Source organism: Leptidea sinapis, chromosome Z (genome assembly GCF_905404315.1).
Source record: "Leptidea sinapis chromosome Z, ilLepSina1.1, whole genome shotgun sequence".
Taxonomy (NCBI): domain Eukaryota; kingdom Metazoa; phylum Arthropoda; class Insecta; order Lepidoptera; family Pieridae; genus Leptidea; species Leptidea sinapis.
In genome coordinates this window covers 3,249,827-3,264,417 of record NC_066312.1, presented here as the reverse complement: position 1 = coordinate 3,264,417, position 14,591 = coordinate 3,249,827, and the positions used below count along the sequence as shown (strand labels likewise).

The following is a 14,591-nucleotide window of genomic DNA, read 5'->3' as shown; positions in this document are numbered from 1 at the left end:
AGCGCGGAACCAATCTACCGCGTTACAGCAAAACGCGTTATAGGGAAATAGCTGTATAACGCGTTTATACGACCTCGTAAATCGTAATAATAATAAAAAATTATCATAATTCGTAATAAGTAATTTCGTTGCTTGCCTAGCTTAACTATTTAATTTAGGTTTTAATACACAAAATTTATTAAAATAATTTAATTTTGTAATAACACAACTTTGCAGACACGTGCAAAGGTACGCGAAGCTAATTATGAACTGTACAAATCCTTATAAATTTCACAGTACAGAAATATGTAGGTATGTGGGAAATCCCCGCTATAGAATGGGCGAATGCCCGTGTTATACCGTTGACGTCGCAATATGAAAACGCTTAATAAGGGTACCGCGTTATAGAGCACATTGCTGTTATTGTAATTGAAGAATAAAAAATAAATCAAACATAACAAAAAAACTGTTATGGTGTGTGCCTAAGAATAAGATACATAATAAAAGTGAGATCTTAAGTTTCCTTTAGTCGGCTCGAGATGATATTATCAATACGAGCGTGACAGGTCTGTCTCGTTCAATGCCCACAATAGCAAGTGGTCAGCGTGCCTCAAATAAGTTTTTACTTCAAAAACCTCATATATCAATTTGTCTAAATTGTTATTAAGTGTCGTTGGAAGTACTTGTTCTTTTATATATTCTATGGTTGAAGTATAGATCTATGGGCTTTAGACGCTTATAGACAAACTACGCGAGCGAGTGAGAAAACATCTCCAACATCATATATCATTGCCTAACAACTAAAATCATATACTTAATATACCTATGGCTAGTTCTGTCACCTAGTGTGTTTAGTCCTATGACCCTTTATGCACAACACAAAGGTAAAGGTACTCCATGGCATATGAACAATAACGCATTATCATTATCGAGTTCGATAAGCGATTACGCTCGGCTCTGAATCATCCATTAAACACATGTAAGTACTCAAAAGCCATGTTTCAGGGTAACATTACTGAACAAAGAACTCCACTTGTGACGGATAAAGAAATGGATTTTCATTTCTTCGCAGACTAGCGATAATTCCATGCCCCTCTATATTCACCCGCGACTTTGAGCGAAATCTCAGCCCTCTACCAATTGAATCGAATTTCTCTATTTCATAATTTTTATTATTTTTCACGGAATCCTTATAATTTGCGGAACAAACAGCCAGACAGATTATTATGGACAGGGTTATGAATAAGAACATATAATATACAATTTTAAATTATATTAAACAATAAAATTTCAACTGTATAATTTCTACGTAGAAAGAACAGATTAACAAAATATAGTCAGATGGAGTAATCTAAAGAAACAAGGTAAAGTCGTGTCATATATATGCGTAGTGTCATTGTAGCGACACGCATATTTTCGAGGTTTTCGTGATGGTCATTTGACAAAATGATACCCATATTGATTTTATTCAAAAACTCACATCCGCCATCTTAGATCTCAAAATAGATGTCTTATTCGTAATTAACACTCCCAAAAGCCTCGAAAATGATATCCATATTATATTTATTGAAAAAGTCACATCCGTCATTTTGGAACTCGAAAAAGAAGTCATTTTCTTTATTGACACCCTCGAAACCTCGAAAATGATGAATTCCCCGTCTAGACATGTTTGTTGAATGACTCTGTAGGGAGGGAAGAGTTTCTTAAGACTGTGGTAAAAGAGAAACTTCAACGGAACGAAGTTTAAAAACAAATACTTCAAAGATTTCCGTCAATATATCAAAGAAAAATTTAGATAAACATTCAATAAAATGTTGTTTAAAAATATGAAAAGAAAGTATTTAAGAAAGCATTTTGAAGTAAAGCTCTTAAAATATCTTTTTTACAGACATACACAAATTATCTTGTCCCAAACTAGGCATAATCGGCAACTCTAAAAGACATAGATAGAAAATAGAAATGCAACTCTGTGAAAATATAATGTAAGTCTTTGCGTTAAAATATTCAAAAGTCAAAAAAAAAAAATACATAAGTTAAATGGATTTTCATACACTTTAATGCACGCATCAGCCTATCGAAACTCCCTAAGAAAAAAAGCGATTCACTCGATTGTATAAAACGTGCAGTCATTGATAGATTGACAGATGACGGCTATAATCTTGTAAAAAACGGAGATAGCCGAGATCCACTACGCTTTAAGCAACTATTCGCTTTCAAACTTAGGCGGATTATGCTTCGTTGCCCAATTGTAATTAATATTTCAAGCTTATGTCAAAATCTCACTGCACGTTTCATACTACACTAAATTTCAATTTCTACCTAGGCAGTCCCACCTCTTATTACGTATTATTTACATCCTCTTTATCTTGTATATTTCTGCGAATTAAATGACGTATTGAATTAAGTTTCTGTCAAGTTGTGAGATAAATACGAAGGCACTTTTGAAGGTGTAATATTAAAAGTTTTTATATCCATTTCCATTTCGTGAAATGTTTTTCAACAGCAAAGTGCATAGTAAGCTTGAAAATGTTAGCAGAGTCCATGCAACTTATACGATTTGAACACGGGCCAACAGCTAGTACATAAATCCTTGCTACTATAAATGCGAAATTTTGTTCCAATTTCACGGCCAAACGGGCCGACCTAATACCGTGAAATTTTGCATATAGGTGTTATTTTAAAAGGCATAAATAGCATTTATTTTCTCAAAATTTATGTATATACAATTCTTTTTGAAGTCCGTTCAAAAACTACCATCGCTGCGGTAAGAAATGGCACTCTGAGAGAAAAGAAATGGCGCAAGAAACTCTCCCAGATTTTTTTTAGCTCTTTATAATAAAACTAGCTGACCCGGCAAACGTTGTTTTGCCATATAAAGTATAATTCACGCGATAGTTTTATAAGTAATAAAATATTGCCTATATTATAGCCTGTACATCATTTTGTTCTATTGTCAATAGTATTTGCAGCGCACGCAAAAATAGGTTTTCGATTTTACACCTTGTGTTACAAAATAGCAATTTTATTACGGATCCCTAATTTTGAAAAAAAAACATAGCCTATAGCCTTCCTCGATAAATGGACTACCCAACACTGAAAGAATCATTCAAATCGGACCAGTAGTACCAGAGATTAGCGCGTTCAAACAAACAAACAAACACTGCAGCTTTATAATATTAGTATAGATAAAATATACAATATTGTACTGTCATTGTTATTGCTACAAAATAACCATAATCTAGTCTCGGGCTGCGCGATTGCTTAGACGTTCAGCTGTGGAGTAATAAGATTTACGACAGAGCCATTTTTTAATAAAACATTTAAATTGATTTATACCTAATGCCTGAACAGTGGCTGGGACTCTATTATAAAAGTATGTATATACATTTTAAACATTTACCCAAGCTATTATGTATCTTAAGAAGCCTACTAGAATTAGTCATAAGCAATTCCTTATTTCTAGTGTGATTTATTTATCACTATTAAGAGCAAAAAGGTGATGAATAATGTGAATTTATATGAAATTTTCATGAATGAACTGACAATGAACAGTCATGATATTAATTTCTTTAAATTTTTCTGTGAATGACTGTCTATAACCAAGCTGATATATAGCACGAACAGGTCTCTTTTGCAGAGCAAAATTTCTTGATTTTCTCTGTAAGTGTAGCATGAAGAGGTAAACAAAAAAGCAAACACTATATTAATGTTAGCAGCGTGACCCCACAGGAAAATACCATAGTGATGCTGTGAAAACAACTGAAGTACACCTAGCCGTAGCAACGTTCGTGTACTCTGTAAATCTTTATAACAACAGAGATCGGCTTAAAAATATCTTATTTTAATTAAAATATGAAATAGCGTTTGTACCTTTAATTATATTTTCGTTCGGTGGCTTTATTGTCTGTTCAACAGCCGGCTATGAATGTAATCTGTGTGCCTCAGGGTACAGTCATGTTCCCATCTCAGTTTCATCGATTATGGGATGCATATTCATATTAAATCAGGACTCGGCTCACAGACAAAGGTTGGCTACGACACGGTGTAATCAACGCTTTGTGTGGTCATAACAGCCCGTATTAGTTTCGATGAAGTCGTGTTAAATTAATGTATTTACAGCCAAAAGGATTTTCAAACAATGCTCCCGTCCCGTGGTTAGTTGTAAGTGCCTCAATGACTTTTAAACTAATTAGTGAGTGCGGGAATTCGAACGAATGTTAAAAGAATATAATCTTGTATCTTTAAACGAGCAATTCTTGTATATATGTATATATAATCTGAAGCTTGGAAACGGCTCCAACGATTTTCATATAATTTAGTATACAGGGGATTTCGGGGGCGATAAATCGATCTAGCTTGGTTACAATTTAAAAAAAAATGTAGTTTTATCCGTGTTTTAAAAAACAGCTACAATTACTACATTAGAACACAAAGGTAAATTTCAGTGTAATAGCTCAGATGGGATATTAGGTGATCCGGAAAGCAGAAGACCCCCGTTCGAATCCAGATGTCCTATTAGTTATTTTTTTGTTCAAGTTTTGTACATTCTTAAAAATCCTATCAAGGCTCGGTCGTCCGGATATTGAGTACCTATATAAAATACCAGCCTTGCTGATCATATTTCGATGATTTATATTATTTATAAATAAATATTGTAAATTCATTAAGCGTATGTATTGTTATTTTCGCATTTATAAAATTTATCATTCAATCATTATTAACTAATGTAACGCAAATTATCCAGTATAGTAAGAAAGATAATATTACATCATCAATATTAGATTATCTGTACTCACTATGTATGGATTGTTAACTTTCCGAATAAATTAAAAAAAAAAAATCCGAAAAAAAAAAATTTCCTGTTCCTTTAATTATTACAAAATGCATGTAAACGTTTTACCGAATGAACCTTAGTGTAGAATATTTAAAAAAAAAATCTTACTTTCCCAAAGTGACATGACTTCCGATGGTATTATTCCCTACTTTGTAATATGATTTATTCATGACAATAAAGTGATTAACATCATTTTCAGCTTATATCAAAACTTAACAAGATGCGCTACGAATATTCGAGTAGGGAAATATGTACAATATCAACGTTCAACATCACAGACGACAAGCTAACTGTATCTCTATAACTATCAAATGTACTCGTTGAAAGTTGCGGTTGTCCGCTCGTTGGCTAAAACTTCTTCAAAAGTAAAACTTTGTAGAAACTATTTCGTCTCAAATGTTGCTCTTAAAACTCGGATCACTACATAAATGACAATATTGACATTGACAGCCCGCGCCAGAACAATTACTGATGACTTTGCAATAAGCCTTGGATTATCACGAACACTATACGAAATATATTCTACTGTGTTGCTATTTTTGTAAAAATAACTTTAAAATACGGGATAAAATGTATCCGAACACAAAGTGTGTGTACAATGCACGACTGACTGTGTAGTCACGGTGTGAAATTCGATATTTTATTTTGCACAGTTATATTTTGTACTTGTATAACAAAATGAAGATATGCTCACGGAAATGATACACTTTATTAAGTATAATAAGATGTTGGCACACCTTAGATATGGTAATTATAGACAAGAAATAAATTTTGAATTCCTTTTTGGATTGCGTTGGTAGCAACAGTCATTTATTTTCGTTATTTCATCAGAATGTGTGTATTCCAAATTTGTTGTAAGACCAGTGTTGTCCATAAAATGATCATATTATGTAGTGATGATAAGAGGTAGTAAGAAGGTACTCACCTAGTGCGTCGTCCGCTAGAGCAGGCGGTTGTCGAGAGGGCGATGTCTTGTGCTGCGGCTGTGGCTTGAGCACGTGGGCGGGCACGGCGCCCTCTTGCGGCGGCTCTCCGGGAACCCGCACCAGCCACCAGTCCGGGCGGGCCTGCCACGCCTCTATCACCTCCACCTGCAGACCTTTGCTGACGGACAGCTCCCCAGCGCCACCGGACTGGTGCTCCGACACCACCCAACTCAACTCAACTCCACCCTGACAAACGTCCTTTCAATTAATAACTATGTTTTATCATACATTGTGTGCATCATTCATATTCATGACAGAACTTTATTAAATTACTTAATTGTATAACAATAAAAAAATTGATAATTAGATAAATAATGCCTATTTCTTCCGTGAAGCAGTAATGTGTTTAAGCATTATTGTGTTTCGGTCTGAAGGGCGCCGCCGTAGCTAGTGAAATTACTAGGTAAATGAGACTTAACATCTTATGCCGCAAGGAGACGAACGCAATTATATTTGTGGAGGGATCGAATCTCAGCCGTGAAATATTTATATTGTTTGATTATTTAGTTTTTAAGCTTTGTCATTAGCGAAAACTCTCCCTAAGGCGATAGTTATACTTGTATTCCTTTCTTACTTATTTTGTTTAAATTTTTAATTTTATTTCTTACTTCAGCTACCATAAACCTAGCATATCAGTTTTAGAGATTGGCGATGATTATGCTGGTAATGAAAATGGTGAAAGAGTCGTTGAAATTATGGATGAAAATTTTTTTTTTTTTTGTGAAGTAAACTTTATAATGTAAAATAATTGTACAAGTTCTGAAGTTTTAAACATTTTATGTAATATAAATTTTCATTTTTGTGTACGATAGCGCTATACATTAAATACATGACTATTGCATTTAACCACATAAATGCCTTTTATACTGATAAATAAAGCAATCTGTGCGAAATTATTCCCAAACCATTCCAAAATATTCAAAAATGCACAACGGTAATGTTAAAGTTTTCATTTCTGCCGACTTATTTTCTGTAACTATTTCACACATAATTTAGTATGCTAAATAACGGTATTCACCTTAAAAGGTAATGCTTTTATTGTTTTTTATTATTATTTCTTTTTGCATTTAGTAATTTTAGCTTTTAGCATAATAATTATAAATGTATAATTACCACTGGTGAATCTAAATAAATAAATAAATAGACACTCCCGGAGTGCAACCCAATTTTTTATACTAACAAAACTATTAACCGTATTTTTAATACTAACAAAACTATTAACATTATATTATTTTCCCAAATAATCACATTAGAGAGCGTGTCGAAAAGCCGGACACAAAGTAATAATACCTCTGTGAATGTTTATATTTTAGGTCACACTAATTAAGTACATTTTGGTGGTAGTTATTATAATAAAGATTAGATCTACCCCTGTGACTCAGTACCTGCAGGAAATAGTGTTTTAGATAAGAAATTAGAATCTGTCATATTTTCATTAGTTCCAATACATTTACTAGTCTTAATAATTAATTACTAAAAAAAATAAACACAACGTTGTTTAAGTTTCATTATTAATTTTGTAAACGTATTTTTGTATAATATTAAATATTTTAAAAATATCAAGACTATTTCTATTTTAATTCGTCCTTGGGTCGACCACTATGTAGATATAATTAATATTAATTATATAAAAACAATGTGATTTCATTACGAAACTTTATTGACACACAAAAGGCGAATCCTTGTACATTATTTTCATATGTTGGTAAGTGTTTGGAACGGTTGCGGTGTTTGATCAAATATTCATCACAGGCCACTGATCAAAGGGCAGCAATCTCTATTTCCTATTCATGTCACAAGTTTTTCATAATCATAATCTATACAGAGTCTGTTCAGTTAACTGTTTATTTATGAAACTCATGATATAAGAACATTGCGGTCAGGGGTGTGGAAGCGATGTGAATATTAACGAAGTTGTAAAAAAAGAAGTGTGTATGTACTTATGTATGCACGCAAGAAGTTATACTTCTTTGGCCTAACAAAGCAAACATCATAACAATTATTTATTCTTCGTGCTATTCTACGTTTCTAGAAAGAACAGTATTGTAAAAATCTTGCAAAGATGGCTTTGACAAATAGTTATTAAATAATGAATACAGCTGTATGGGCTTGAACCCTTTGCCTGTCCTAATAATGGACGAAGAAACCAAAAAAAAATGTCGCAAAAGTCAGGAAAATTTTAGGAACCAACTTCACCCTGTTACTTTTGTGATGCGCGCGCATCTTAAAATTTCACTCTCATCATTTTTTCTAAACGAGCCTACAGAAGTATAACTTCAAAAAAAAACACAATTTACCTATATTTAATTGTGAATATACTATTATACTAACAGTTAACAGCTATATTGTATCGTGTTATTATTTTTTTTGCTTTGATTTTTTATCTAATTAATTTAGTAACTGTATCACGAGTGGCGTGAAGTGTGCGATTGATGTCAACTTTACTAGGTTGTAGATAAGACAAATAGAAAATGACGTCAGTGATAAGTGCGCACACAAATTGTTGCTCATAAGCCATATTAATATGGTGTGCCTATAACGTACTATGGGTTGCTGTTCCCTGCCCCATGAGATGTCAATATGCCGAGAATCTGTTTGCGTTTTCGCATAATATCGTCAGTTTCAAAGGCTTGCTATAAAGGTATAGGTACGGTTATAGCGAAACCATACCGCAGTTCAGATACGCTTACTTAGGATATTAAGTCTTGAGATGATTAAAATAGTATATCTACACTAATAAAGTGAAGTTTGGAAGTTGGTTCGTTTGGAGACTGCAACATGATATCGGTATACCATTACTTAGAATTTACTTTCGAGAGTGGACATAAGGTTGTATATTATGTGGTTTAAATTGAATTTTACACTAAAAGAGGTAAACATCGTAGAACATCAGACAAATTAACAAGTTTTTTTTTCGTAACAACTCGAGCAGACGGTACTACTTCAAACGCATTATCCTTAGTCGATTATGATGAGAAAATGATCCACGCCGTAAAGCATTCAAATACCTATGACGTAGCGTACCGCAATACAACCCCGATCAGAGGGCACTAGACTCTGCCCACTGTAAAGTCTCATACTATAACGGTGCTATATATCAGACAAAAAAATATAATGCTGAAAAGCATACTTTTCAACATAATATTTTTTTCGTCTCATAAGACGATGTCCACAAAAAAGAAAAATAGAGCATCGGGTTATTTTGCAATTTCAAAATTCATGAGACGTCAGGTTCTATATGTTGTTTATTATGGAAAGGTGATGTAACCTTAACGTAATATTCTTACAAAGCATCCCAAGCTCTCTGTGAACCACGCCTTGTCTCTCAACGGTTTTAAGAGAAACCAAATAATAAAGATGAAATTTATACAACAGAATCTCTATTGTACAATGTTATTCACTCCTATTTCTCTTAAACTTATGAAGAACGAGTTAAGTTCCACACTTTGCTGTGACTCAAATTTTTAGTACAAAGAAAAATGTATACAAAAGGAAAATATCACACGGTACGGTTATAGATAGTTCAGTAGTTCGTGAGTGACTGCTCCTAAATGAGGGATCTTTGATTACAGAAATGGTAAATTGATATTTTGCTCCATGTAGCAAACTATATAATAACTATTTAACCTATAGCTTAACCACAGTTTAACTAATAACTTCCGTAATGTTACGCCAATAATAACATGATTTATTTGAATTTCCGTGTTAGTTTGTGAATTTGAATTAATCGATTTTCAGCCTATTATTAACCTAAAATAATAAGAGGTGAATAATTTTTTTTATTTATTACAATAGTGCTGGCCGGAAAGCATATAAAATATTTTAATTTGCAACGATGTCGAGGAGATTTAGAGCAATGTATCAAGATCTAAGTAACGAGTGACGGCCGTATTGGTCTAATACAAATAAATATGAGAAATATGATGTTACAACAACGTATGGTGAAATCAAATATTTGAAGCAGCATTCTAAACGAAACCACGGAAAAGGCAAGGCCTTTATTTGTGACAACTGAGATGAAACAGCCGAACGGTCGGAAAAGTTGCATGACAACTCAATTCCATCGTGGTTTGAACGAACGGAACTAAAATAATGAAAATCAAATTAAGCATGGTCTTCATTTGTCTTGTTATTGTCTTCATTTGTATTATTATTTATTATTTGACTGAAAATCATGCTGATTAATTACAATTAATATACAAACCTTCTGAAAGACTTTAATATATTTTTTTTTAAAACGCTGTCAAAATACTTGGAACATGTTGAACTCTTTTTATATTTTTTATTTCCCTCGTAGATAATATGTAGTAATATGGGTAAGACGAGAAAGAGTAAAAGAAATACATCACAGAATATGTCATGTCATTGGTTGTAATATAAAGTTTTGGAGGATCGCACTGTGGAGGAACGCCACACGAACAGTGACGATGATATTTAAGTTTTTGGTGTATAGGTAACTCTTCAGCAACTCTAAAGAACTCTTCAGCGGGGTAGGATACAGCCGAAACATTGCCATATTAAAGCATGCATTAGTCGGCAACTAGTCATCATTTTGCAAATAGCACTATGACGTCACCGACATGGCAGTCTGTCCCTCTATCAACTTATTACACTTGGTTGTTATTATTATTATTTAACGGGGTAAATACATTTGTCTTATAGAACATGTCACTTGTGTATGCTTACAATGGAGGAACGTGGCATTGGCACTAGGCTGTCCACAATTTGCTATCAAAAGATCTTGGGGTATTTTGGCCACATTGCTCGGCGCTTTCCCGGTAATTTAGACAAACTGATAGTCATAGGTAAGGTGGAGGGCAAGGGACCACGCGGACGATCACCTAGCCGCCGGTCGGGCCATATCAAGACACTCACTGGCCTACCACTTACGACCGCAATAGGAACGCCGAGGACCGAAAACAATAATAATATTGACACACTTTCACAGAAATTATCTAGCCCCAAACTAGGCATAGCCTGTACCGTAGGCACAAGACAACGATATATTTAATACAGTATACTTACTTAAACATATATAAATATAAATGACTCGGAAACAAACATCCATATTCATCATAGAAATTATTGCACCTTAATAAGTGGTGAAGGCTTTAGTGACCAACATTACGAAAACCTTGAATTACAGACACGACCTTCAGAAATTAAGAACGCGACCAAGAACATATGAAAAGGCGAAAGTACATTCCAAATACTAAATAGTATAAGAAATGCATAAACCCATTAAAAAATCGTTACCCACAACTCGTTTCCAACTCGCAAATCGAATAAGTCCGTCTACCGAACAATAATTACATAAATACCTGAAAGTTCATCGACCATGCTCAATTCAAGTAACAAGCAGAAGCGAAGTTTTAGTTTGAATTGATCGAAGTTCAAATATTTTTATGCAACGTTGAAGTTTTAACAACAGTTTAAAGAATTTAATTATCTACTATACTGTTCCAAAAGATGTCTCTCAGACTTGAGAACAACGACAAGAAACTCAGCTGAACTTTAACTTTATTTTCTTAATTGTGATTTTTTTTTTGATGATTATGATAAATTGGATTCAATTATTATTTAGGTAGGTAGATAGGTTAATAAAATAGCCAGGCGGCGATCGCACCGTTTACAAATTGTTATATCGCTACATATATTTATTTTGTTATCAATACAAACGTTTCTTAGCAGACTCCAAAATTGTTTCTTATTTTGTTTATTAGAAAATAAGTTTTACAATTTTTCGAAGTTGGTGAGGAAATGTATGGCTGGAAAATGTAAAATATTGATGGATTTTCATTTATTAAGTAATCATAAGTAGTTAGAAAGTAAACAATCCTAAAATCGCGTTCTGAAGCATTACGTATTGTTGTATTCTTTTTTTTTTCATAAATAATCGTGACACTTACATTACACACGTCATCCTTTAAGCGATTTCATCGTATAGGTTTGAAACCCGTATGGTATTTATATTTCGATTACATATATAATCGATTTAAAAAAAACGCTGCAAAGATAACATAAAACTAAAGGGTGCCATCACTCATACGGTACATCTTTATTTATTTACGAGCCATAAAATGGAAAAAGATGAGAGAATGGAATGAATGGAGATGATATTCATTATTAAGGGTGAAAATTGAAAGTGCAGTTGTGCTATTGCAGTTGTAGTGCGTATGTGAAATGCAGGCTGCGCGAGAGGCGCAGCGTTTGATGCATGTTTGGTGCAAGTCACCTGACGCTGGCGAGCACCCTTAAGAAGGCGCGCCTGGAAGGAGCCCGGTGTGTCGATGGTGTGCTGGCGGGATAGGGCCGCATGGGGCGCACCGAAGGAGCTCTGTCGGAACCATGGCAGCGATATTTTGCGGCGGCTCTTGTTTTGTTTGTTGACGGGCGTGAGAGGGGGGGTGGTGTTCATCGCGGGCGGTAGCGGCCCGCCTCGTCCGTAGCGGCGCGCGGCGCTTCCTCCACTGCCGAGTGTCCGCACTCCGCTGCCGCCAGCCGGCCGCGAGCCGCTCCGCGCTCGCTCGTGCCCACACACTACGCAGCCTCAGTATCGAGCTATCTTATCGAATTCGTTCTACTGAACTTCTTGCCGAAGGACGCGCTTAATCCATCTCTGCTCAATGTTAATGTCGCGACGGTTTCGCAGCGATTCCACTTAATTAAACGACGCCGTGAAATAAATATACCGTTTGCGAACGACCTAACATTTCACGATAAATTAACTTCAGCCGAGGAATTTCCTACAGAATGTATCAGTAAATATAAAATGATAATGTTTTATTTATTACCTGTTTCCCTAGATTTGCTATAAGCGCCTTTTTTAGAGGCTCAATATAGATTGATAGATATTTCAACATACAGTGTATTTAAGTCAAATATAAGAATTGGCATAAGCTACGAGCATGTCTAAGCCACTCCGCTTTGATGTTTATTTTGCGGTTCAAATTTCAGTTCGCTATATACCAAAAGACGCACGCAGCTTATCATCTATACCAATGCGCCTCTACAACAAACGTATGTCTACAACAAACTGCATCTCACGCCTCGATTAAAATATGGATGCGAATGGAACTTCGCGTAGCTATTAGTGCGGCATATTTAGTGTGGAGTACAAGTTAAAAGCAATGAAAGGGGAATCTAAATTAAATTATATATTATGATGACACGGAACAACACAATGTAGAAATGCGTATCTACAAGCTTTTTGATATATACCAAAGTATAATACTTTATCTTTCGGTTTTGAATTGTGTTTACCAAATTGCAAGGAATATTATTGTCTGCGAAACCACCCGTTTTGAATCAGCACATGTACGTTAGTGGCTTGCGCTATTGCCAAATTATTGAAATATTAAGAGCTAAACATTTTTAAAGCGAAACTTCTTTAGAACCGTCGATTTCAAACTCGATGAAACGAAAAAGCGAGACGATAAAGGAGCCGTTGCCAGCTATTATTAATATAACTATTATTTTGGCCACCGCGCTTAATTATGATTTCAACAATATGGACATCCTATCCGAGGTTCCGGAAACACCGCACAAGGCAGCTAATTCCACAGGTTTGTTATACGTGATAGAAAGTTCCATAAAAACCGCACATCACACAGGGCTTTAAGGGAGATGTTATCGAAGAGCGGTGATATGACGAATGGGTTTTTATTTAGTGGTAAATGTGCAAACTTAAGTCTTCTGTGGGTTAAATTGGACAAGGTTCAATTTACCCCATTCCGCGACCTTCTCAAGAGAGGACTCGGTAGAAAAAGGTTGGTACGTGTGTTCAGAGCGGCTGAGAATAGATACTCCACAACACACCACATAAAATATACGACAAAAGCGTACGTTTGCAACATTTTTTTTCAACTTTGTTCAATGTTTATTTTCAAAGTTTTACTATTACATCCTGAAGTGACAATGGGCAGGGTACATAGTTCGAGGGACAGATGGCCGGTGGGGCAGTAAGCTCCTGGAGTGACGACCACATACCAGAAGACGCAGTGTTGATAGGCCCCTCACAAGACGATACGACGATGTGGTCAAGATCGCCGGAACACATGGGATGAGGGCAGCGCAGGACCGATCGTCTTGGATATCTTTGGGGGAGGGCTTTGTCCGTCTTATACGTCTTCCGTCTGATGATGATTAAGACATCCGCAAACATTGAAATTTTATTACAAATGGAATAAAGTTTAAAATAAAATATAATTTTAATATAATAAAGTGTAAAATTTAACATAGTAAATCTTTCACCTATATTTTACTGTATATTATTCAATAGTAACGAAGGATAACATACAATTCTAGTTTTACTGACAAATTACTGAATAAAGTAACCAATACAGAAAATCATAAAGTTATGCAGTCTCAACTTGAAGCAATTGATAAGGAGCTGTCGGTTGCCCCTCCATCTGACATAGCCCCCATAGTAGCTGATGTATTTTATGATTGTAACTCTGAATACAATAAGCAGAGGTTGCCATGATTTCAATAGACGATACTAGATTCAAATTACTTTTATCAAAATAAAGAGCAGCTGCAGAATTGAGCAGTGGGATCCTAGAATATATATATATATGCCTATAAATTTTGAAAAATTCGCTCATTTACTCATCGATTCCATCATCAGATCCAATTTTATCTCTAAGCCATTATCTTCGTAAGTCCTCCAATAAAAATCGGGATCGATCTAGATAAGCACAAATAGAGGGGTCGTGAAGAGAGTTGTATCTAAATATAACTAACATAGGTAAGGCAGATTGTAAGTCATTCGCAGTCTATTTATTATCCGC

General features: G+C 34.8%; 1 protein-coding gene across 2 annotated transcripts in view; it reads right to left on the bottom strand.

Moving 5' to 3' along the window:
- LOC126978875 (triple functional domain protein) overlaps positions 1-14,591 on the bottom strand; it is a 187,012-nt gene that overhangs the window by 79,567 nt on the left and 92,854 nt on the right. For both annotated transcript variants that reach the window (XM_050827991.1, XM_050827992.1), the window contains one exon: positions 5,739-5,985. In XM_050827991.1, the coding sequence (XP_050683948.1) occupies positions 5,739-5,985 (247 nt within the window). The remainder of the gene's footprint in view (positions 1-5,738; positions 5,986-14,591) is intronic.